The sequence below is a fragment of the Poecilia formosa genome, unplaced genomic scaffold (genome assembly GCF_000485575.1).
Source record: "Poecilia formosa unplaced genomic scaffold, Poecilia_formosa-5.1.2 Scaffold636, whole genome shotgun sequence".
Lineage (NCBI taxonomy): Eukaryota > Metazoa > Chordata > Actinopteri > Cyprinodontiformes > Poeciliidae > Poecilia > Poecilia formosa.
This window is the reverse complement of record NW_006800575.1, coordinates 204,675-229,740: the sequence shown is the minus strand read 5'-3', so window position 1 is coordinate 229,740 and position 25,066 is coordinate 204,675. Positions and strand designations below refer to the sequence as shown.

At 39.5% G+C, this 25,066-nt stretch overlaps 2 protein-coding genes and 1 long non-coding RNA gene across 3 annotated transcripts; all 3 read left to right on the top strand.

The window, feature by feature from the left end:
* The first annotated feature begins 11,444 nt into the window (after positions 1 to 11,444).
* LOC103130449 (hepatitis A virus cellular receptor 2 homolog) lies at positions 11,445 to 22,629 on the top strand. The gene is made up of 4 exons (XM_016665924.1): positions 11,445 to 11,713; positions 20,886 to 21,245; positions 21,423 to 21,629; positions 22,394 to 22,629. Exons 1-4 carry the CDS (start codon positions 11,641 to 11,643, stop codon positions 22,627 to 22,629), a joined length of 876 nt encoding a protein of 291 aa, XP_016521410.1. The 5' UTR covers positions 11,445 to 11,640.
* LOC103130444 (hepatitis A virus cellular receptor 2 homolog) lies at positions 17,045 to 20,377 on the top strand. The gene is made up of 3 exons (XM_007541836.2): positions 17,045 to 17,241; positions 19,398 to 19,757; positions 19,935 to 20,377. The coding sequence occupies exons 1-3, from the start codon at positions 17,169 to 17,171 to the stop codon at positions 20,174 to 20,176; spliced, it is 675 nt and encodes a 224-aa protein (XP_007541898.1). The 5' UTR covers positions 17,045 to 17,168; the 3' UTR covers positions 20,177 to 20,377.
* Positions 22,630 to 24,260: 1,631 nt separating the features above from the next.
* On the top strand, positions 24,261 to 24,788 carry LOC107834472 (uncharacterized). Its single transcript, XR_001660261.1, has 2 exons — positions 24,261 to 24,564; positions 24,742 to 24,788. It is a non-coding gene; the product is annotated as an uncharacterized LOC107834472 (long non-coding RNA).
* Positions 24,789 to 25,066: the final 278 nt, after the last annotated feature.

Here is a 25,066-nt window from a genome sequence, read left to right as displayed (position 1 = left end):
TACCATGACTGGTAGAAAAGACTAAGTCGTATTTCAGATGCAAAAAATGCAATACTATGAACGTTGTTGTCTTCCTAATATAATGAGCTTTTAAGTTTTCATTAATTTCCAAGTGATCCTGAATTAAGAAGATGGTGGCTTGTAAATATTTGTCACTACCAGTTAAAGCTAACGCTGCACAACACAAAGTTTGCAGCCTTCACTTCACTCCGGATCAGCGTAAAAATACCAGGGATACGGATGGTAAATAAAGGAGCCTCCCTGAGTTATTTCCATGGAATCACTTCTGTATTCAGCCTGAAAAAGTGAGTTTATGGGAACGAGAGAGCAGACCAAAGCCAGACAGCCAAGCAACTGATCCGCCTGAACATACTGCTGTAAACACCGTCCTGAGCTCTTCACCAGAAACATGCAAAGGTAATAAAACGAAATAACACGGAGACAGGTCATATTTTTCTAAAAGCAGCAACTTTGAACCTGAACAGCTGAACCAGATCTCTGACACCAGAGCTGCGCTACTGTCAAGCTATGAGGCTTGTTGTGCTTCGTCGTGCTTCGGAAGTAAAAAGCCCGAACCGTAACTGAACCCCTTTAGTCTGACACTAACGACAATAAACACAGTATACTTGAAAATTAGGTAAAAACATTGTCCGTTAGAATGTTTAGATACTTAGATAGCACATTTTTACAAGAACAATGTCCGAGAATATTGCCTACTAGCATAAGCTAACGTTAATGTTAGCCACAAAGTTTAAGTAAAACTCACCTNATATAAACTGATTGTATCTCATCATGTCAGTGACTAACAGATCATCTTCCTCAGAGAAACGAGATGAAGACGAATCTGGACCAACGTGAAGGAAACTCAGCAGCTGGTCAGGAGCCCAGACATAGAAACACAGAGCATAGATCTATTAATGCTGTTAAATTTGGTTTCATGGTTTCACCAGAGATAAATACAGGACATTAAGTTGTACATTTACATGATAAAGTTAATCTGTAAAAGTCCACAGACTCGTCTTCATAGATGGTTTTTCCTCTGCTGAGCCTCACAGCCTCTAACAGCCTCTGTGGTTTCCTGCTTCAATGTTTCACCTAAATATGGAACAACAATCATGTTTTCCACAGAAACCAGATTATAGAGACACCATCAGTGTCAAAATGCTTCAATTAATGTTTAAATAGTTTTATTTCTGCCTTTTGTCTTGATTTTATTCACCTTCCACAAACCATGTAACCTTCAAGTGCAGCTCAGAAAAAATAGTTTCATTTGAAATTCAGAACAGAAGGAAAGATAATTATTTTAGACATTTGCTCAATATTCTGACTTTAAGTCTTCAGACATAAAAATATAATTATTTTCTGGTAAATTAACTCAGTATCTCTCTGTCATGTCATTAATGTCTTTCTAAGCAGCTGATTTTAAATGGAAAACATTTTTTTATGGTTTTGATCTTTGCTGCTGTAATATTGACTCTAAATAAAAATCAGTTTTATTGCATGTAGCTTTAGATTCTGTATTTCTGTTGTTTATAACATAAATTAATCATTTCTTGTTTTTCTGATCAGAAATGGATCCAGCTGCCGTTTACTCTGCAGTGAGAACAGACGACATTAATTATGGACAGATTGTCATCAAAAACAAGAAACTAAAGTCAAAAGCAAGAGGTAAAAATCTCCTCAATTATTTTCATTCAGTTTCAGATCATAACAGCTGGAAGGTAAAAATTTATGTTCCACAAACAGTGAAACTGTTTTTAGTTTTAATTTATGATGTTCTGTTATATAAAGGATCATAAATTACATCCAGTTTATGAATTAATTTAACTAATGACATTTCAAAGGGATTATTGATTATAATTCAGTATTTTAGTGAATATCTGAGTTCTGGTCTCTGCAGCTCTGTGGTTTCCTGCTTCAGTTTCACCTCAATATAAACATTCATATCAGCAACATGAAGCACAATACAGAAAAACATCAGAGTAAAATTAATGTTACGAGTTTAAATTAGTTTTATTCAAACATTTTAGAGGATTTTTGTTTTGATTTTGTTCATTTTTCACAAATCATGTTGCCTTCAAGTGCAGCTCAGAAATAATTTATTATGTTTCTTTTGGATCCTTGTTTAATATTCTGACTCCAGTTTTAAAAACTTTCTTCATGTGGAATCAGGACGGTCAGATTAAAGTAAAATATTATTTTTTTTCTGGTAAATAAACTCAATATCTCTGTAGCATGTCTTTATAATCTTTATCAGCAGCTGATTTTAAATGGAAAACATTTTTTTATGTTTCATCCATTTTATGATCTTTGCTGCTGTAATATTGACTCTAAATAAAATTCAGTTTTATTGACTGTAGCTGTAGATTCTGTATTTCTGTTTGTTTATAACATAAATGAATCATTTCTTGTTTTCCTGATCAGAAACGGATCCAGCTGCCGTTTACTCTGCAGTGAGAACAGACGACATTAATTATGGACAGATTGTCATCAAAAACAAGAAACACAGATCAAAACCAAGAGGTAAAAATCTCCTCAATTATTTTCATTCAGTTTGAGATTGTTGCATATTTTATAACCAGAGGACTTAAGGTTTAATGTTCCTGATAAAAAAATTAAAAAAAGTTCTAATATTTCATAATGGTTAGATTTTTTATCTGAACTCAGATTTTCTCTCATATGAAAAGAAAAAGGCTCCATAATGAGACGTAACATCTGATGTTCAACATTAATTAAATGTTCATGTAAACGTTTCTGTTCAGAATCAGTAAAAACTGCATCACTAATTTTAACGACTGAAAGTTTAAAACACAAAAGGTCATTGTGAATTTCAGCATTTCAGGTTTTTACTGACTGAAATATAAACTTTCATCTTCCACAGTAAAACTGAGTCGGTCAGATTTCTGCTGTGTTTGTTGAAATAAACTGGAAAGAATTCAAATCTGTTTGTGATGAAAAGATTCAGATCAAATCTGGAGCTTTGAGTTGGGGAAGAAATGAGGTCAGACTGTTAGAATCAACCTGCACATTTTCTTAATAAATACATCAGTTATATCCCTCACTTACATTGTTATTTTAATCTGTGCTGGTTTCACATTTATTGATCAAGTCTTGTTACTATTTGAATCTTTAAAGTATTAAAGTCTTCAGCCTGCTGCTTTCTTCTACATGTAACAAACTGCATCAGTGGTAACTAAGTATCTATATTTTATTTCATTTTCTTCCTCATGCTACTCTAACACGTCGTCTCCTCCCTGCTGAGCCCAGCAGACTGAAGCGTCTCTGTGGTTTTGGTCTTTTGGTCATTTTGTTCCATCAGTTTATTTTCTACTTTGTGGTGAAACGTCAGTTTGCTCAGATACATTCTGGTTTCACAGCCATGAATTATATTTAGCATCAGCTGCAGAGGTGTTAGAAAACTAAACTCTTCATGAAGCAAAAACAAAGTTTTTTTTATTAAGTTAATCTAATATTATTTCTGTTTCCTGCAGGTTCTGATCCAGATGCAGTTTATTCCTCAGTGAAACAAGAAGAAACCAGAAGGATCAGAAACTGATCAGAAACTGATCTACTTTTATAGCTCTAGCATACTTTGATGGCATAAAGTGGCATGTATGTAAACCCTTAATGTGTTTCATTTAAATGTAATTAGTCTAATTATTAGACACTATTTACAATGAAGTCACAAATATTATTGGAATGTATTTAGATTTATTAAGGTTTACTAAAATAAACCTATTAAAAATACTACCAAAAGTACAACTTCAGAAAAGTATTGTTTAAAATGTACATTTACACAGATACATGCAGCATGTATCTTAAAATCATTATCCAAAGTATAACTTTAGTAATATATTTAATTAGAATTGAAAGTATATCATAGAAAAAATAGATACTTTCAGAAAGTGCACCAAAAATATATTTTAAGAAAATACTAAAAACTCTTTTAGTATAATAATAAATATTCCCACTTGATAACATACTAAAAATGTACTTCAGAAAAATAAATATATTTAAAATATAGTTAAGTACCTAATTTTTCACCAGGGTGAAGCTGAGTGGCTGCATGATGAGAATCTGAGAGAGTCTGAGTTTAGACAGCTGGGTGAGTGATGCTGTGTGACTCTGAGTGAATGTATTTCTATGAGAGTCTGAGTTTAGACAGTGAGTCAGATGGAGGAAGAGACAGTTCCTCCAAAAAGAGCACGTTCTCATGCATGGGAGCACTTTGACTAATTAACCACAGGAAGTCAAGTCAACAGCACCTCTTCCAAGCTGCAACACCTACAGGCCAAACACCCAGAAACCAGGCCCAGTGCAGCAGCTGCTGTGGTTTCCTCTGGTGCTGCAGCAACAAGGCAAGGTACTTTTAATGGTTTTAAAGTATAACAATGTAAATACACATAGAAAATAAGGAGTTTAAAATATCTGAATATTTTTCTTAAACTATATATTTGAGGTAGGCAAGCTGAACTGGATGAGGTTCTGGTAGACATGGTGGTTCTGGATGGTCAACCATTTAAAGTGGGAGGAGACAAAGGATTCAGAGCCTTTGTCCAGAAGTGTAACCCCACTTCTGCTCTGCCAACTCGACAAGCTCTAAAAATTATGTTTGAAAAAGAGCATAGAGGCCAAAGAGAGGCAGACATGTGAGCGTTGCTATGGATATGTGGACCTCTATTAATACAGAGGCCTTCCTTGGAGTCGCCTGCCATTACACAGAATGCAATGAGCAACTGGTCGGCTTGGTGTTGGTCAGATTCTCACTGGCAATTTGAAAGTGGCAACAGAGTCTCTTTTAAATGAATGGGGTTTATAATTTATTGTTTAATACCAGAGAATGCAGCCAACATGCTTTCCTGTGCAAAGTTGTTTCAGGTATGAAACGTGCCCTGTTTTGCCCAGTAGTCTAAATCTAATTGTGAAGAAGGCTTTGGATTGAACTCCAGAACTCACTGAAATCAGATTAAAAGCCAGAAGGATCATAAGATGTTTAAATCAACCACTGAAACTCAAGAGAAGCTTCCTGAGCTCCAACAACTCCTGGGAAAACCACCACACAAGCTGCTTCAGGACGTTGAGACAAGATGGAGAAATGGAGTTGTACTTATTTTACGTTTCTCCATGAACAACATGAACCAGTAGGAGCAGATTTACTATATAGCTGCTGATCCTCCTTTCATTTCTAGCAGTGAACATGAAGCCATCAGTGAAAGTCTAGACATTCAACCTTCCCTCTATAGAACTGTCAGCAGAAAAACATGTTTCTGCCTCAGAAGTCATTCATTAATTAGAATGATCCAGTCACTTGGTCAGTATTTACAACATTTTCTGCACAGTAGATGTAATGTAGAAAATGTGCAGATTTTGGATATAAAATTCAAGACTCTGACTTTTGGGAATGAGACACATGACCAGGAAGCTGTGGCAAAACTCACTGCAAACTTCAAACCTGCATGTGGAGAGGGAAGAAACATCATCACAGGTGAACATGCATTTACTGTTTGTGCAAACACGTCACTACACTATATGGATTAAAACTGACTATATGCACTTCTCAGTTTGTGTCAGGCCACCTGACATGCAGCATCCAAGGAAACTGATGATTTATGGGAGTTTCTTGATAGTCGAGTTGGTTAGTTGTTAATGTTATCATCATCTGCAGCATATTTATATTTAAATACTGACCAAAATCTCTTTTGTTTTCTTCTAGGTGCCACTCAGGACACCCAAAGTGTTACTGCAGATGCTGCAGTAGAAGTTTATTTTTAAGGTTTTATTGCCTCTAGTGGCCTTTATTTGACAGTGAATTGACAGAAAAGCAGGCAATGAGAGAAGAGGAAGAGAAAAGGTCACCAGGCCGGGAACCAAACCTGCAACAGCAGCATTGAGGACTAAAACCTCCATATGTGGGTTGTGCTGAACCCCTGCACCACCAATGCAACAGCACACCACAGTTGAAGTTTAATATTATCTGTCAGAGCCCTACCTGTGCAGAGAGGGAGGTCCATTTGCATACTGGGCCCAACGCATAACAATTCTTCCACATCGAAACAAATTGGCAGAACAATATTTGCACATCTGTGCCATGCAGGCAGGACTTCTCTAATCTGGAGAGGCAGTGAGCCAGAGGAGGAGCAGACTGAAGCCAAAATCAGAGGAAAGGATTCTTTGTTTTAATAAAAATCTTTGAATGTCACTCAAAGCCTCTTCTTGAATAACTATCATGACATCACATAAAATTATAAGTTCTCAATACTAATGAGATGAAAAGATTAATTCAAGGAATAACATTTACAGTCCAACAGAACAAGGTGTCACTATTGATAAAAAAGGTCTTTATTGTAGCATCTTCCTTTCAATTTTATATAAACTACCAAAACACGTTTCATTGGAGAACATGAGCTCTAATGAAAACGGTCATTTAGATCAGATCAAACTAAACACACTCACTCACCACCCTGACATTTCTCTGCTTGTTGCTGCAGCCGTTGCAGCAACAGCAGAGGCTGAGCAGCAGCTGCTTTATTACAGGCAGCAACATGTTTGATAATGTGAGTTATGCAGAGATCAGGACTACAGAGACAGGAAGTGACATCAGACCTCCAGGTGGGGGCGGGGCTTGTAACAGGGAGCCGCTCCTTGGGGGTTTCCAGAGAATCTGAAACCAGTTTGACCAGAAATGAACAAGTTGAATCTGATCTGCATCAGTTTAAACAAACACTGAGCTGCAGAATGAAAGGCTGTTAATAAAAACATTGTATAACCTGCNAGACCAAATGCGGTCGAGTCCGAGACGAGACCGAGACCATCAGAAAACGGTCTTAAGACCGGACTCGAGACCAAGACCGTTCTCGAGTACTACAACACTGCAGACATCCCATCTGAAGAAGATACAGTAAAGGCTCTAGTGGAAAAATATTTCCAAGCACTGCTGGATGAGCTTGTAAGATGATCAGTACTGAAGCAGTCCTGAATGAAAAGCTCCACCAGGCAGAGTCAACGTGATTTTTATAGCTTTAGGGAGAAGGAATCCAAAACATGGGAGAGACAGTCTGGATCCCAAGCAGCTGCAGGAAAACAACTTCCAACCTTGTGTGTGTTTAGATTTTAATACAACATGATGAGCAGATGTTAACTTATAGTAATTTTTTCACTACAACTTTACTGACTCAGGAAGCAACAATGAGGGTCAACTTCTAACTGCATGAAGAGGATCAGGATCCAACCACATACACACCCTGGACCAAAACCCAGGAACGACTCACTGCTACTTATTTAACCTCATTTAGAGTAACTGGTGAAAACCTGGATAAACTGGTTTTCATTGGTCCTGCAACAGTGATCATATATATTTTGTTCTATATTAAACTAAAGTCAAACAAGTGATGTAATATCTGCTACCAATCATTTCTACATGAGTAACTGGATAAAGGATGTTGGACATGGAAAAGTTATGGAGGAGGAAAAGAGGAAAACCACAGAAAAGGTTCTTGGAAACCGAGAAGATGAAGAGGAGAGAGGAAGATGGAGGCTGAGGAAGTCCTGTGGTGCCCTCTAGTGGCAGTTGCTGGGAGGAGACGTTCAGGAAGAAAATGAAGTGAACAGCATATCAGAAAGTGGCAAACATGAGATTAACAACATTAATAAGAATAGCATGAAAATATCAAGAACACACAGAGGTCTGTAGAAATCCCCAGTCCTGGTGCTGTGAACTCGTCCTTGTTGAATGTAATCTTTCTGTGGTCCGTTAGATATTCCATGTGTTCTCAGGGTCTTGGGATGTGGGATGATGGGCCACTGCTGGTCTTTCTGACTCTATGTGAACTCTTAGCCTGCCTGCTGTTGGGTTGTTGGGGGGATTCCTGCTCCTCTGCCAGGGTCCTGCAGGCGCCTGGCCTCTGGTGTGACCTGCTGATGAGCAACATGGTTGCAGTTTGGGAAGGAGGTTTTTGTCCCTCTGTGTCTCTCCCTGCTCTGCTCTGGCCTGGAAGTTGCTGATCCTTTCCTTTGCTGCTGACCTGCCTCCTTGTTCTGGTATATGGTTATTCTGTGGAGGTTCATCATCCAGCCTCAATAATGAAATGCTTGAAATATTTCTCTCTATCTATAATGAATCTGTAAATTGTGAGCATCAGTTTCTGAAATATGTCCCAAAAGTATTTAATTTATTTTTAAATCATTCACATGTTTGGTGCTGTGATTGCTCTTGCCTGCTTGGTAACTAGAGTCTGCTGTAACATCTTTATCATTTCTAACTTCTTTTACTGTTAATTTTGTTATTCAACACTGTTTCATCTTCATTTCACTTTGCACACGGGCATGACATTGTTTAAACAATTGCAAGTGTTCAAATGATCAGTTTAAATGTTATTGACTGATATATTTCAACTTATTAACATAATTTGACTGTTTCTGGTTTATTTCATTAGAAGAAACCAAAATCAATATTATCAATACATTAATAAAACATAGACACATAAACATTTAACCACTTATTTATGTAAGATAAATGTTTCTGGATGATGAGTCATGTTTTATTGTGCATGGATCCATGTTTATTGCAGCCAACAACAAAACAGATCTCGTCTTTTCCAGCAGCCATTGTGCAGCAGTAAAACCAGCTATTTGTTCAGTCAGTCAGTCATTTTAAATCAGATTCTACATTTCTTAAATACTGAACACAGGAAGCATTGACTGGATTATTAAGCATTCTTAAGTTATTAAATAACACAGTTATTTCAGATTACAACCCAGAGCTGATGGGTTGGCCCTCAGACAGTATGATGATGTTATTTTGTTCAGTCAGAGTAAACATTCAGTAAGAGCTGGTCTGTCCATGAACCTGTCCACTGACCTATAAGCTGATGTGACAATAGTTACCTATAAACTTGGCAAACAGCAGCTGAAATAAACATGGAGAATGGAAAACTGTTTTTATCTGAACAAACTGACTCAGGATGTCAGAGAACATTGGCAGAACAAGCTGGACAATACAAACACTGTAAGGAGGCAGATACATAAACTGTGTAAAATATTGTTTTGAACATGAGTGAGTTGAAGACATGTTGACTTCTGATTATGAAATGACTAAACATTCATAGTCACACTCAGGTAAAACCAGTTTAAATGTTCAAGGAATCCAGAACTATAAATCAACTTGGTTCAAGATCACAAAAGACATAAAAAATAAATAAAATAAATGGAGGTTTCTTATCTACTGTCAGCATCCAGATGTCTGTGTAACAGGAGAAATGACAGCCTCTGTTGGTTCGATACATTTGATTTTTCTAAACTCAAAATCATCATTTAAAAGGCTTTATTATCCTTATCCATCTTAAGTATATGGATAATTCTTCAGAAAACCAATTAAAACAACAAAAAGAAGCACAGCAAACCCTGACACAGCAGCAATTAATCCAAGATGGCGATGATTGTTTCCATCCTTGTTCCCTGCAAAACAGCAGCAGGAGTTAGTCTGATCAGGCAGGAGATCACTGAAGAACATTACATACTGTTCTTTGATAACTGCAGAATCTCATTGTAATCTTTATAAAATACAGATGATCAGAATCTCTTATCTGAGATGTTCCTCTCAGTAACATGCAGAGACATTTTACTCAAATTTGACTGGTTTGTTGATGTAGAAAAAACACCTTAAAGTGATAAACTAGTGCATTGTGAGTAAAAGCACTTGCCATATTCCAATAAGCAAGAAGACGACTGAGACAGAAAGACCTTCTGACAAACTGAAAGACCTGCAGGAACAGGAACCTAAAATATGAGGAGCAGAGCTCTGAGTCGGAGGGTCGGTCGGCCATGGATGCTCTCTGTTGTTTCAGGGCAGGCAGCAGGGAGGTCAATGCTGCCCCCTGCTGGTAGAGATACAGACAGTCGAGCAGAGCAGCTGCTCCTGCAGATAAAGCTGCTTTTATGTGTTTTACTGTATTTACACTTTTAAAATGAGTTTTAAAATGTCTCCATTTCTTAATGAGTCCAGAGTTGGAGCCCAGCAGACTGGATTATTGATCAGGTTGTTTCTGCTGATCAGATCAAACTAAACCTGAATGAAGGAGCAGCAACAGAGGCTGAGCAGCAGCTGCTTTATTACAGGCAGCAACATGTTGGATAAGGTGAGTTATGCAGATATCAGGACTACAGAGACAGGAAGTGACATCAGACATGCAGGTGGGGGACGGGGCTTGTAATAGGGAGCCTCTCCTTCGGGGTTTCCAGAGAATCTGAAACCAGTGAAACCAGTTTGGTCAAAAATGAACAAGTTGAATCTCATCTGAAATCAGTCCAAGCAAACACGGAGCTGCAGACAGAACCGATTCCTGAATGAATAGGATTAAAGGTTCATTCAGTGTTGTTAATAACATTTTTTTATCTACATAACCTGCTATAGATCAACTGATTGTGGCACACATGAAGGGAGGTTTAGTATTTTTCACTATGTCTGTCTGACAGCTGAAAGTAACAGCAGGTCCAGAATTAGCAGAACCCTCTCCTCATCAACTCACCTCCTTCAGTGTCTCTGTGATGTAGTTCCTGATGTGGTTCTCATTGGATGGTTCTGGTTTTGGCCCAGAAGTCTAATTGGTTCTGTTACTGTGATGATATGAACAATAATCTGAGATTATGGATGAATAAAGTCAGAAAATGGCTGCCATACAGATGTAATCAGTGCTGTTTGCGGTCATGGAAAGTGAGCCAGCAGGGGGCAGCAGAGTGTCAGAGTAGAGTGCATGTGTGGCCTTGTGATTGATGCCAAGGACCATTTTCCTAATACAAACTATGCTTTGGGAACCGACTGCTCTTTTTCCCATGAGGGTAAATACTGTTTTAGGGTTAGAGGTCAGGTTTAGGACTAAGGTGTGAATGAAGTCTATGTTAGCTTTAGGGTTAATGGTTTGGTTTAGTAGAAATGAATGGAAGTAAATGGAAAGTCCCTGCAAAGATAGAGAAACAAACATATGTGTGTGGGGAGGGAGGTCCAGGAGAGGTTGAACAGGTTTTTGCATAATCAGACGATGAAGGTACAGAGTTATTTGTTCTCTGGGTTCTTCATTAAAACCCATCAGATGAATAAAATGCTGACATGTTGGACATTAAACGGTTAAAACTCCACCTGAACATGAAGCTCCATCAGCCGTGACTGACAGGATGAACCAGGATGTTCAGCTGCTGATCTTTGTTTCTGGGTCACTTTGTTTATGACTGAGAACAAACAGACTTTGTGTTTCCTGTTTATTCAGTCAAACAGCCGAACAGCTTCCAGCTCTCAAACAAATCATTGAATACTGAGCACTACGTGTTCAAAGTTCAATAGAGGACAATGAAACTTTGTGATCTCTGTTGTGAAGCCATGTTGTTGAAGCTGATTTATCTGAACATGCGCAGATCAGATCAGATCAGCCAGTTTAGTTGTTTCGTTTCTCTTTCCGCTCCTCCTCTAAACTCCTCCTTCTTCACCCACCGTTCAGACGACGCCACTTCAACGCTTTGCTGTCGAAGCTGAATTTTCTTACATGTTTAGTGGCCAACATGATCTAACAGGGTTTATTTTTGAAGGTTAAATTATTTTATCCTAGAATAAAACTATATTTAACTCAAACTGGTGGAACTGGAAGACGAGGAATGGCGACTCGACCTGCTGTGTCACGGCTCCAAGTTCTGCTCTTCCTGATCTCCGTCCAGTTTGGTTCTGCTGGTGAGTTTCACCTCAGATATGAAGAATAAATGATAAATAATGTTTATCTGATGGACCTCTGATATAATCTCTACTGTAATGCTGGTTTTAACTCTTAATTCTGTCCGACATTCTGTTGTAGATGGGCTTTTTTTTACATTGTCATGTGACCAAAACTGTCAGTTTCCTTGAATATGTATAAATATTGTGGGGAACTGGAAGCGTTGGTGCCTAACCCAGGTTAGAACTGGTTGAACTGGATTAACCAGGATTTTTCCTGCACAGTGAGGCTGGAGCTGCTGTCATTCAGAATAATATCTCTTGAGTTTTAATGTTGACGTTTGTTTTAAATTATTATCCAGCGTTTTTCTAAAAGAGGCCAGCAGGAGGCGAGAGACTCTAGAACAGGAGTGTCCAATCCTGGTCCTGGAGGGCCGGTGTCCTGCAACTCTTAGATGTCTTCCTGGTCCAACACACTTGAATCCAACAGCTGAATCACCTCTTAAGTGCAGTCAGGTTCTCCAGTCCTGCTAACGACCTCATTATTTGACTCAGGTGTGCTGAAGTTGAGACACATCTAAAAGTTGCAGGAGACCTTCCAGGCCTGGAGTTGCCCACCACTGCTCTAGAACTGTAAGTGAGTTTGTTCTAAAGTTGAAGGACTGTTAGGCGCTGTTCAGGTTTGTCACCGCTCTCAACCTGGAGTGTCGGCCAGAACACCACTCAGGCCAGGATTCAGCTCAGGACCAGTTTTGGATGAGGTGCAGCAGGAGTTTAATGAAGACACGAGGCAGGATCCTTTAACTGTTCTGTATTCCAAACTGTTTCACAGATAATCCACTGAACATGGATGGGCATAAATGTGTCTACATGAAGGTGTGTGTGGTTTCTCATCAATGACGCACACTCTTAAGGAGAACACACATATCTTGTGGTCTTTCCCACGTGTTAGCACAGCGGCTCGGTTACCCAAACTTCCCCACCAGATACCNACACTGAGCTGCAGAATGAAAGGCTGTTAATAAAAACATTGTATAACCTGCTGTGGCCCATATGTAGGGAAGTTTATTATTTTTCACTATGTCTGTCTGACAGCTGACTGAGGTTAAAGTAACAGCAGGTCCAGAATTAGCAGAACTCTCTCCTCATCAACTCACCTCCTTCAGTGTCTCTGTGATGTAGTTCCTGATGTGGTTCTCATTGGATGGTTCTGGTTTTGGCCCAGAAGTCTGATTGGTTCTGTTACTGTGAGGATATGAACATTAATCTGAGATTATGAATCAATAAAATAAGAAGATGGCTGCTAAAGAAACAATCAGTGCTGTTTGCAGTCATGGGAAATGAGCCAGCAGGGGGCAGTAGAGTGTGTGTGCATGTGTGTGTGTGTGTGTGTGTGTGTGTGTGGGTGTGTGTGTGGTCTTGTGATTTGTACTTTTCCTAAGACTGTGTTGAGTGACTCCTTCCATCCCCAGGAGGGTAAATGCTGTTTTAGGGTTAGAGGTCAGCTTTAGGGTTCAGTATGTACTGGTTGGTAATGGTTAGGTTTTAGCTACAAGTAGAAATTAATGGAGGTCAATGGAGAAACAAATGTGTGTGTGGAGTTGTGAGGACGACTAACTTTGCATAAATAGATGACGAGGGTAGTCAGAGTTATTTGTTCTCTGGGTTCTTTATTAAAACCCATTAGATGAATAAAATGCTGACATTTTGGACATTAAAGGGTTAAAACTTCACCTGAACATGAAGCTCCATCAGCCATGACCAGGATGTTCACCTGCTGCAGGTGTTCAGCTGCTGATCTTTACATATTTCCAGGTGCATCACTTTATTTGAGAACAGACGACCTTTGTTTTCTGTTTATTCAGTCCAAATAGCCACACAGCCCTGAAATAAATGACTATTTATTTATGTATTTTGAACATAAGTATAAAACACACATAAGAAATGCAAAAACATTTTTTGTACCACAATAATCTTAACACGCTTGAAAAGGAGTAGGAAAAAGTAAGAAACTGATGAACTCTGACCCCATAAACTCAAACAATATATTCAGATGGACCCTCATTAATAAATAAAAAAATAAAAAATAAATATAGGTTAAATATACACATCCATATGCACACACTCATAAGCGTTAGCCTCAATTTATGCATTAGTGCTCCTTTTCCTTTTAAATTGTATTAAATGTTGACTTTGTTTTAACTCCTCATTTAAATTGTTCAATAATTTTACCCCATGAATTGGAATGCTGAAACTCTTTCTTGTTGTTCATAAACTAGAAATCCTTAAGTTTAGTTTCAGTTTTATCTTCCTTCTCTTTAATAAAACCTGCTCTGTATGAGCTCAGGTGGCAGTTTATTAGATGCCTTAAACATAATTTGAGGTATTTTAAATTTCACCAGCTCTTCAAATTAAAGACTTCTAGGTTTTAATGACGGGTTTGTGGTCTCATAATAACCAACATTGTGTTTCTAACGGCTCGGTTCTGAAACTCAGTGGGTGTAAAGAGTTTTTGTAATTAACTCCCCACACTTCTGAATAATTTATTAAATATGGAAAAATCAGAGAGTTATTTATAATATGAGGTGATTTATTATTCAGAACATGTCTGGCTTCAGCCAGGACCTATATCCTCCTACATAGTTTATTCTGTAAATGTTGAATATGAGGCTTACAACTGATTTTATATTATTACACAGAGAAACGTACTAACTTAAACCTTTCTAGAGATCCACCATCTGAACTTGAATTTGAGTATTTTTCTGATCAACGTTGAAATCCCCACAGATAAATATAACGTTTTGATTATCCATCCACTCAGTCTCTTACCCCACTGGGGTCAGGATGGATGCTGATTCCCATCTCCAGCTGCCAACGGCTGAGGCGGGGTCACCCTGGACAGTTCACCAGTCCATCACAAAACCTTTTGATTAACTTTTATACATTTTTCTTCCATCCAGTTATTGAATATTTCTGTATTTGATCCAGGTGCTCCAAGTAAATAGAAACATCTCTCTTCATGGGTAAAAATTACAATAAAACTTTTATCCTTTACTAGAGAGCAAAGTTCAGTAGAGAACAATAAAGCTGACTGATAGATCAGATATCTCTGATGAGGTTATTATTGTTCCTGTAGCTGTGAAACCAAGTTGTAGCTGATTTACCTGAACATGCGCAGATCAGATCAGATCTGATCTGATCTGATCAGATCAGCCATTTTAGAAGAATAGTTTCTCTTTCCACTCCTCCTCTAAGCTCCTCCTCTTTCCACCCACTGTTCAGTCGAAGTCACATCGACGCTTCGTTTCCTCTAAGCTGAATTTTCTTACATGTTTAGTGGCCAACATGATCTAACAGGGTTTATCTTTGAAGGTTAAATAGTTTTATCCTAGAATAAAACTATATTTAACTCAAACTGGTGGAACTGGAAGACGAAGAATGGCGACTCGACCTGCTGCGTCATGGTTCCTGGTTCTGTTCTTCCTGATCTCCGTCCAGTTTGGTTCTGCTGGTGAGTTTTACCTCAGATATGAAGAATAAATGATAAATAATGTTTATCTGATGGACCTCTGATATAAACTCTACTTTAATGCTGGTTTTAACTCTGTTCGTCGTTCTGTTTTAGATGTTTGTTATTTGTTTATTTTTTTGTTTTTTACATGACCCAAACAGTTTCACTTTCCTAATGACTAACCCAGTTTAGTTCTACTGGTCTAACTGGTTTAACCAGGTGATTTTCCTGCAGTGGGGCTGGAGCTGCTCTTCATTATAATCTCTATGCATTTTAAATTATTATCCATTAGTTTTAGAGCAGAGGCCATCAGAGGGGATGATGGGACACTAGAGCAAGGTTCCCTATGTTTAAGAAAGAAAAAAGGCCCACAGCATCACAGATTCACTACCGTACCAGGAAAACTATTCATGCACCTTCACTTCTGCATTTAGTTCCCTTTATTATTACACCCCTAAATAAAATCCAGTACAATTAAATTCCATCAGAAGTCATTTAGTAAATAGTTTTGATCTGAGTTTGGTAGAGCCAATCATATGTAGCGCTCTCTTATATCTATGTTGGATATAGCGCTCTGGGTTCGACTACTTCCCACTTGACCCTCCAATAATGAACCTTAATGAACGTAAACCCTTTATTTAACACTCCAACTTCAAAAAGTAAACATACAAATGAAAATCACAGGCTCAGACACCTGGTTAGGAATAGAGTCTTTCCCCGTATGTTCAAACCTTTAAATATTCCTTTAGTGAACTTATTTTAGTCAGTTCCAAACATGTTAAAGTCCATTAGACTTCCCAAAATACACAAAAGAAAATACAAGTTTTAATAAGTGGGCCCACAAAAATTAACAAAAATAAAAGCCGGCCTTATGGTCATTACCCCGTTGCAGGCCTGATACCGACGACTCACCAAGGTCCTCGATGCACCAACCAAGGTTTAGCAAAGGTCCAGATAAGTCAAACCTCCTCTAGCAGCTTGTTGCTCCGTGCCTTTCTCAAAGGCGGGGAAAGCGCAGCTAGCTCCAAACAGCGGGCCCCGTGCAGGTGTAGCGGGTCTGTCCCTCTCCACCGCTCCAGCTCCAAACCTCCAGCGTCCAGCTCACCGCTCGCTCCAACCTCGCTCCTCCAGCAATCCCCTGGTCCAAGTGCACACCTTGGCTGTGGCACCTTCCCAGCAGTTCTGTCCACCAAACCAGCTCACACACAAAACGTCCAGTCTCTCTTTTTTTTTTTCTTTCTTTTCGCGGCACTCCCGCTCGTCCCGCCCCTCAGTCAATCCAAATTCAGGAAAAGTGCAATCACCCAATAAAATTCGATCTTGGGCANATGCTGAATGGGGCCCATATGTTTAGCCCAAATGGGCCAGCCCAAGTGGGCCCCATTTTAGGTTACCATATCGGTCCCATACAGTTAGCCCAGATAAAACCCATGCCCACTCATAACCCATGTAGCCCACATCAAACCCAAGTGGGGCCCACCTATGCATGCTGGCTGGGCTGCTGCAGGTGTTCTGCTGCTGCTCTTTGTTTCTGGGTCACTTCTTTTATGACAGAGAACAGACGACTTTGTGTTTCCTGTTTATTCAGTCAAACAGCCAAACAGCTTCCAGCTCTCAAACAAATCATTAAATACTGAGCACTACATGTTGAAAGTTCAATAGTGGACAATAAAGCGTTACGATCCCTACTGCTGTGAATCCATGTTGTAGCTGATTTATCTAAACATGATCAGATCAGATCAGCCATTTTAGAAGAATAGTTTCTCTTTCTGCTCCTCCTCTAAACTCCTCCTTCTTCACCAACCGTTCAGTCAAAGTCACATCGACGCTTTACTGTCGAAGCTGAATTTTCTTACATGTTTTGTGGCCAACATTATTTAACAGGGTTTATCTTTGAAGGTTAAATTGTTTTATCCTAGAATAAAACTATATTTAACTCAAACTGGTGGAACTGGAAGACGAAGAATGGCGACTCGACCTGCTGCGTCATGGTTCCTCGTTCTGCTCTCCCTGATCTCCGTCCAGTTTGGTTCTGCTGGTGAGTTTTACCTCAGATATGAAGAATAAATGATAAATAATGTTTATCTGATGAACCTCTGATATAAACTCTACTTTAATGCTGGTTTTAACTCTGTTCGTTGTTCTGTTTTAGATGAGGTTTTTTTTATTGTCACATGACCAAAACCGTTTCAGTTTCCTTGAATTTGTATAAATATTGTGGGAAACTGGAAACGTTGGTGACTAACCCAGTTTAGAACTGGTTGAACTGGATTAACCAGGATTTTTCCTGCACAGTGAGGCTGGAGCTGCTGTCATTCAGAATAATATCTCTTGAGTTTTAATGTTGACGTTTGTTTTAAATTATTATCCAGCGTTTTTCTAAAAGAGGCCAGCAGGAGGCGAGAGACTCTAGAACATTATTACCTGGGTTTTAGACAGAAAAGGCCCACAGCATCACAGATACTCTACTGTACTTGAACATGAACTTCAACATAGTTTATCTACATTTTGTTGAAGGATCAATACTTTTAGTATTATAATAACTGATTCAGAAGGTTTCATGGTTTTCAACTTTTTTAACAAATAAAATTCTAAGAATTGTGTCAAGTTTCTACATTTGTTCCCCTTTATTATAACAACCCTAAATAAAATCCAGAGCAATAAAATGTATTCAGAAGTCAATTAATAAATAGTTTATAAGTACTTTGTAATTTATGTAACATTTGTTAGACCCAGTTCTCTGTAGAACCAGGTTTCACTGCAGGTCCAGCTGCAGGTCTTTGTGGTTTTGTTTCCACCTTTTATCATCTACAGACTAAAAACTTTCTGTCAAACGTCTCAGGCTGAGATTATTAGAACATCTGGAACATCAGGTTTATGTCTTCTCACAGATTCTCAGTTGGATTTAGGTTAGAGATTTGACTAGGACATTCTAACACATAAATGTGTTTTGATCTAAAGAGCTGAACTTAAAATTATTCATACCCAAGCAGATTTATATATTAAATGATTTTTGGATTGTTTCTGATAGGAAGTGAGACTAATGTATTATTTGAAAAATAATAAATATAAAATCATTTGTGGGATTATTGATCAGAGCTCTGATGTTCACAGCTTGGGATGTTGTTTTAGAAAAACCCTGCTTTAAACTGAACCACAACGTTTTCACTGTTAAAAACGATCAAAGTCCAACATCTGTCTGCTTTTATCTGACTTCTGTGTTTTACTTCATGAATTTTGAGAAGTTTTAGTATTTTAAACATCAGTCCAGGATTCTGTTTTTAGTCGGGTTCTTCAATCAATCAATCAAATTTTATTTGTATACCACATGTCAGCATCAAGGCATTTCACGGTATTTCAAGGTTTCTTATCAAACTTTCAACTTGACAGGAATCATAAATCACAGCCCTCCACCCATTCATACAGCTGAAACCATAAGTTTACATACACTGAATAAAAACACACTGTATGTGTTTTTATTCATAGACTGTATGAATAAAAGAGGTTTTGGTTAAGAACCAAAACCTCTTTTATTTTAAATCAGTCATCAATATTATTTCTATTTGCTAAATGATACAATAATGACAGAATGAAAAGAACAGATCTGTTTAGTAATGAAAATGAAAGAAGATGGATGTGTCTTTAGTTTCATGGTGTATAAAGACACATCCATCACCTGAACCATAAATCCGTCTCTGCCTCCAGTTTTACCCTCACTGTGGGAACCAGAAGCTGCTCCCTGACCAAAGTGTCTGTATGATCAGTGTGATGATTTCTGGGTCTGTCTGTGGAAAAGCTGTAAGGGACGTGAACACTAACATTGGGCTTTAGGAGCTTTTCTACAAACATGTTGTGTTAAAGCAGCTTCTCAGTTCAGGTCCTCAGGTTCTGCTGCTCTGCATGTTTTAGGTTCTTCCCTCTGAATAAATGATCTAGTTTCTCATGGACCCACCAGTTTTAACATGTTTCACACTGCTGATTTTAAAAAAAAAGTAAACAAGGTATTGTTGTGACATTGAGATTACAATAAGCTCTGTGAGGGCCCTCTTCTGGCTGAAAATGATAATTGTCTATCGTGATTTCTTCCCGAATAACATTTTACTAATGAAAGCAGACCAACCAGTGTCCTGTCCTTGATGCCTCATCAGGGTTCCTCTCTGACCTCTGACCTCTGTGTTGTTTCCTCCACTGCAGGAGAGACGATCAGAGCTGAACCTGGAAAAGACGCCATCCTGCCATGTGACGCTCCTGAGAAAAAACCTGTCATCATTGTAGAGTGGAGAAGATGTGATCTGGGGGGAAATGATCATGTTGCTCTGTATCAAGATGATCAGTTTGATGATGAGGGTCAGAATCCAGCTTATAAGAACCGAGTGGATCTACAGGACAGAGAGATGAAGGATGGAGACGTGTCTTTGGTTCTGAAGAACGTGACGACTGATGATACTGGAACGTATGAATGTCGAGTTGATGGGATTAAAAATAAACGCAGGAAGAGATCTCACCTGAAGAATGAACCCATCTGCATCATCAACCTGGTTGTTTCTGCTCCAGGTGAGTCTGACTGGATCAGAACCTCCAGCTGCTTCATGGTTACTAATGTGAGAGAGAAACATGTCAGATCAGATGTTTGTGTTTTCTAAATATGTTGTTTCAGTTTAATCAGCTGGTCTGAGATCAGCAGGTGATGATATTCAGCAGATCAGACTAACTCCTGGTTCTGTTCTGCAGGGAGCAATGAAGGACAAAAGAAGGATGGAGGGAACGAGGAAGGACAACCAGAGAATGAAGGGACCAGCACTGGACTGATAGCTGGTCTCTCAGTTTTAGCTGTTCTGGCTCTATTTGCTGTTTCAGGTTTTCTGCTCTATAAAAAACAGAGACGTTCATCACAGGAACAGAACCAGCCTCCTGCAGCAGAAGCAGAACTTCAGGCTATGAATGTTGAAAACCATCCAGAACCTGAAACGTGAACATTGAGACATTCATTTCTAGCAGGAAGAGACTTTCAGCACTGAGAGAATATATAAAGTTCAGCTCAACTGATTCACTTCACCTGTTTCTATCAGAGCTTCAAACAGCAGAGAACAAACTGAATGTGAAAAGTTTGAACTGCAGCTCCTTTTTAAGGTTTCCTGCTGTCTGAACAAAATGATATATTACATCTAACCTTCTCACCTNTCACCTGAACCATAAATCCGTCTCTGCCTCCAGTTTTACCCTCACTGTGGGAACCAGAAGCTGCTCCCTGACCAAAGTGTCTGTATGATCAGTGTGATGATTTCTGGGTCTGTCTGTGGAAAAGCTGTAAGGGACGTGAACACTAACATTGGGCTTTAGGAGCTTTTCTACAAACTTGTTGTGTTAAAGCAGCTTCTCAGTTCAGGTCCTCAGGTTCTGCTGCTCTGCATGTTTTAGGTTCTTCCCTCTGAATAAATTATCTAGTTTCTATGGGTAAATCAACTCTAACATGTTTCACACTGCTGATTTAAAAAAAAGTAAACAAGGTATTGTTGTGACATTGAGATTACAATAAGATCTGTGAGCGCCCTCTTCTGGTTGAAAATGATAATTGTCTATCATGAAATGCAGTTGCACTCTGACTGCCCAGTGTCCTGTCCTTGATGCCTCATCAGGGTTCCTCTCTGACCTCTGACCTCTGTGTTGTTTCCTCCACTGCAGGAGAGACGATCAGAGCTGAACCTGGAGAAAACGCCATCCTGCCATGTGAAGCTCCTGAGAAAAAACCTGTCATCATTGTAGAGTGGAGAAGATGTGATCTGGAGGGAAATGATCATGTTGCTCTGTATCGAGATGAACAGTTTGATAATGAGGGTCAGAATCCAGCTTATAAGAACCGAGTGGATCTACAGGACAGAGAGATTAAGAATGGAGACATGTCTTTGGTTCTGAGGAATGTGACGACTGATGATACTGGAACATATGAATGTAGAGTTGATGGGATTAAAAATAAACACAGGAAGAGATCTCACATGAAGAATGAACCCATCTGCATCATCACCCTGCTTGTTTCTGCTCCAGGTGAGTCTGACTGGATCAGAACCTGCAGCTGCTTCATGGTTACTAATGTGAGAGAGAAACATGTCAGATCAGATGTTTGGTTTTCTAAATGTGTTGTTTCAGTGGAAATCAGCTGGTCTGAGATCAGCAGGTGATGATCTTCAGCAGATCAGACTAACTCCTGGTTCTGTTCTGCAGGGAGCAATGAAGGACAAAAAAAGGATGGAGGGAACGAGGAAGGACAACCAGAGAATGGAGGGACCAACACTGGACTGATAGTTGGTCTCTCAGTTTTAGCTGTTCTGGCTCTATTTGCTGTTTCAGGTTTTCTGCTCTATAAAAAACTGAGACGTTCATCACAGGAACAGAACCAGCCTCCTGGGTTTATACAACATGAACACTTCAGTACTTTATTGCCCTGAAGTTCATCCCTGAGGGCAAGTGGTGGCCGGAGTGTGAGGGGTCCTTGACTGACCCCATCCAATCACTGAACAGATGCTTAGAACAGATCAATGTGTGGATGGGCCAAAACTTTCTCCAGCTGAACAGAAACAAACTGAAGTTATCATCTTTGGACCTAAAGAGGAGCGAACTAGAATCAATGCTCAGCTTCAGTTATTACAACTGAAAACCAGCGATCAGCCCGAAACCTGGGAGGAGTGATGNTGGAACCAACGGTCTGGCAAAGCAAAAATCTGAGATTCTGAAAAAGGACTTTAATATTCTTCTGGACACTTTGGGAAAATGAAAAATGAAGTTATTTCTCAGCGGTCCAATTCCATCGCCTCAGTGGGGAGACGAAGAACATTCTAGGCTGGGCATGATAAACAAATGGCTGATTAAAACCTGCTCTGCCAGCTCAGTGACCTTCATCGATGACCTCTGGATCTACTGGCAGCACTTTCACCTCTAGGAAGAGGAGGACGCAGTCTGAACAAAGACGGAATAAGGCTGCTCACTGCAAACATTTTTTTATTTTGTCAACAAGAACAATAATGTGACCATCGCTTCAGAAGAACAGGCTCAAGGATGTCTGACTAGGATGGAGGCCTCTGGTTATCAGGAGCAAAGTGTCCCAAAACAAAGTGATAAAACATCGACTGGTAACAGAGCAACTGATTTCCCTCCTCTTTCCCCCCTCCCTCTATGCTCCTACACTCACTCACAAGATCAGAGTTTCTCAGGAAGTCAATCACTAAAGAGAGTCGGGCTGCACCTGAGCCGCCTGAAGATGCTGGTGGAGGATCCGGGTCAGAGAGGAGGACAGACGGACTCTTCCTCCTCCCAGCAGGATGGAATGGATCAACAGGTTCACCACGACACGACTCTCCTTAGCGTTAACATAGCAGACCTCACTTCATCTAAGCCACCTGCCTCTGACCGCCCTGAGGATCCAGCACTCTGAGACCGGGGTCCAGATATTATCTTTACAACCGTCTTCCTCCAGAATGTGTCTGGCCCCCCGACATTTCATAGCAGGACATTACCTGTCTGGATCACTAGAAGAAAAATTACAAAAAACAGAAATACAAAAAGCAGCGGTCTTAATTCAAACCTCAGACTGAAGAACTTTCAGCCCCCAAGTCACTTAAACTAGCTCTTTAAAACACCAGTTCTCTCTGTGCTAAAGCTCTATTAATTAATGATTTCATCACTGAGCATAATATTGATGTTTTATTTCTGACAGAAACATGGCTGAATGACAATAATGAACCAATCATACTAACTGAATCAGCGCCTCCTACCTACATTTTTTTAAGTGAAAATAGAAAACACAAAAATGGAGGAGGCGTGGCTTCAATATTTAAGAATACCATAAACTGTAGTAAAATCTCTTTGGGTAATTTTATGTCTTTTGAGTATCTTGGAATGGAGGTAAAAGGCCACAAACGAACTTTGACACTAACTTTATACAAAACTCCAACATATGAGGAAAATTTCTTTATGGACTTGAATGAACTTCTATCTCTGATATGTATTGATTATGATTGTTTAATAATTGTCGGTGATTTCAACATTCATGTTGACAACCTGAAGACCGAGGGGCAACAAAGCTGTTTGATATATTAGAGAGTTTTGGTTTAGCACAACATGTCAAACAAGCAACACACACTCATGGACACACACTGGACCTGGTTATCAGTGAGAGTGTGAATATTTCCAACGTCTCTGTAACTGATGTCACTTTGCTGTTATCTTTGAAAGTTCTTTATCCGTTAACCCACTTGGACAAACAGCTACTATCACTAAACGTACTTTCACAGAAAACACAGCAGAAACATTTAATCAAATCTCCTCTTCTTCCTCACCCTTAAGCTATAATGACGTAGATAAGTTGGTAGATGATTTTCAGTGCAAACTTTCAGATATCATTGATTACATTGCCCCCATTAAAGTGAAGGCTGTGACTGGTAGGAAGAAATCTCCATGGAGAAATGCACAAACAGTTCAGTCTGCAAGACAGCTCTGCCGTAGGGCCGAACGGAAATGGTGTAAAACTCAACTGCACGTTTATTATGACATCTACAAAGAAAGACTACGTAACTATCACTCCACACTAAAACATGCAAGAGAGGCTTTCTTTGCAGATGTCATAAACAAAAACACTAACAACGCTCGAGCTTTATTTGCTACTGTTGACAGGCTCACAAACCCTCCTATGACGTCACCACCTGAACTTCAATCTAACGCCTGCAACAAGTTTTCCAGTTTCTTCTCAGAGAAAATTCAAAAGATCAGAGGATTAATCTGCTCATCCACTCCAAAGCCAGTACCAATGCTGTGCCCAAACAAAACAAATGCAGGAAAAATGACCCAATTTCAACTACAGCACCAGAGGGGGCGCCAAAACCCCGTCTGGATGGGGCAACGCCGATTTATGCTTTCTCATCCACCTGAATAATGTGCAGTTGCACCACTGATCAGCTACCATAACTATGATACACAGCTCTACATCACGATGTCACCAGGTGACCTTTGACCCCATCCAATCACTGAACAGATGCTTAGAACAGATAAATGTGTGGATGNGCTCCTGAGAAAAAACCTGTCATCATTGTAGAGTGGAGAAGATGTGATCTGGAGGGAAATGATCATGTTGCTCTGTATCGAGATGAACAGTTTGATAATGAGGGTCAGAATCCAGCTTATAAGAACCGAGTGGATCTACAGGACAGAGAGATTAAGAATGGAGACATGTCTTTGGTTCTGAGGAATGTGACGACTGATGATACTGGAACATATGAATGTAGAGTTGATGGGATTAAAAATAAACACAGGAAGAGATCTCACATGAAGAATGAACCCATCTGCATCATCACCCTGCTTGTTTCTGCTCCAGGTGAGTCTGACTGGATCAGAACCTCCAGCTGCTTCATGGTTACTAATGTGAGAGAGAAACATGTCAGATCAGATGTTTGGTTTTCTAAATGTGTTGTTTCAGTGGAAATCAGCTGGTCTGAGATCAGCAGGTGATGATCTTCAGCAGATCAGACTAACTCCTGGTTCTGTTCTGCAGGGAGCAATGAAGGACAAAAGAAGGATGGAGGGAACGAGGAAGGACAACCAGAGAATGAAGGGACCAGCACTGGACTGATAGCTGGTCTCTCAGTTTTAGCTGTTCTGGCTCTATTTGCTGTTTCAGGTTTTCTGCTCTATAAAAAACAGAGACGTTCATCACAGGAACAGAACCAGCCTCCTGCAGCAGAAGCAGAACTTCAGGCTATGAATGTTGAAAACCATCCAGAACCTGAAACGTGAACATTGAGACATTCATTTCTAGCAGGAAGAGACTTTCAGCACTGAGAGAATATATAAAGTTCAGCTCAACTGATTCACTTCAC

Excerpts from the sequence above, each read along its gene's own strand:
- LOC103130449 (XM_016665924.1), top strand. The coding sequence starts at position 11,641 with ATGGCGACTCGACCTGCTGTGTCACGGCTCCAAGTTCTGCTCTTCCTG. Across the intron at positions 11,714-20,885 it reads CGTCCAGTTTGGTTCTGCTG|GAGAGACGATCAGAGCTGAA; the intron begins GTGAGTTTCACC and ends CCTCCACTGCAG. Across the intron at positions 21,630-22,393 it reads TATACAACATGAACACTTCA|ATCAGAGTTTCTCAGGAAGT; the intron begins GTACTTTATTGC and ends CTCACTCACAAG.
- LOC103130444 (XM_007541836.2), top strand. The coding sequence starts at position 17,169 with ATGGCGACTCGACCTGCTGCGTCATGGTTCCTCGTTCTGCTCTCCCTG. Across the intron at positions 17,242-19,397 it reads CGTCCAGTTTGGTTCTGCTG|GAGAGACGATCAGAGCTGAA; the intron begins GTGAGTTTTACC and ends CCTCCACTGCAG. Across the intron at positions 19,758-19,934 it reads CCTGGTTGTTTCTGCTCCAG|GGAGCAATGAAGGACAAAAG; the intron begins GTGAGTCTGACT and ends TCTGTTCTGCAG.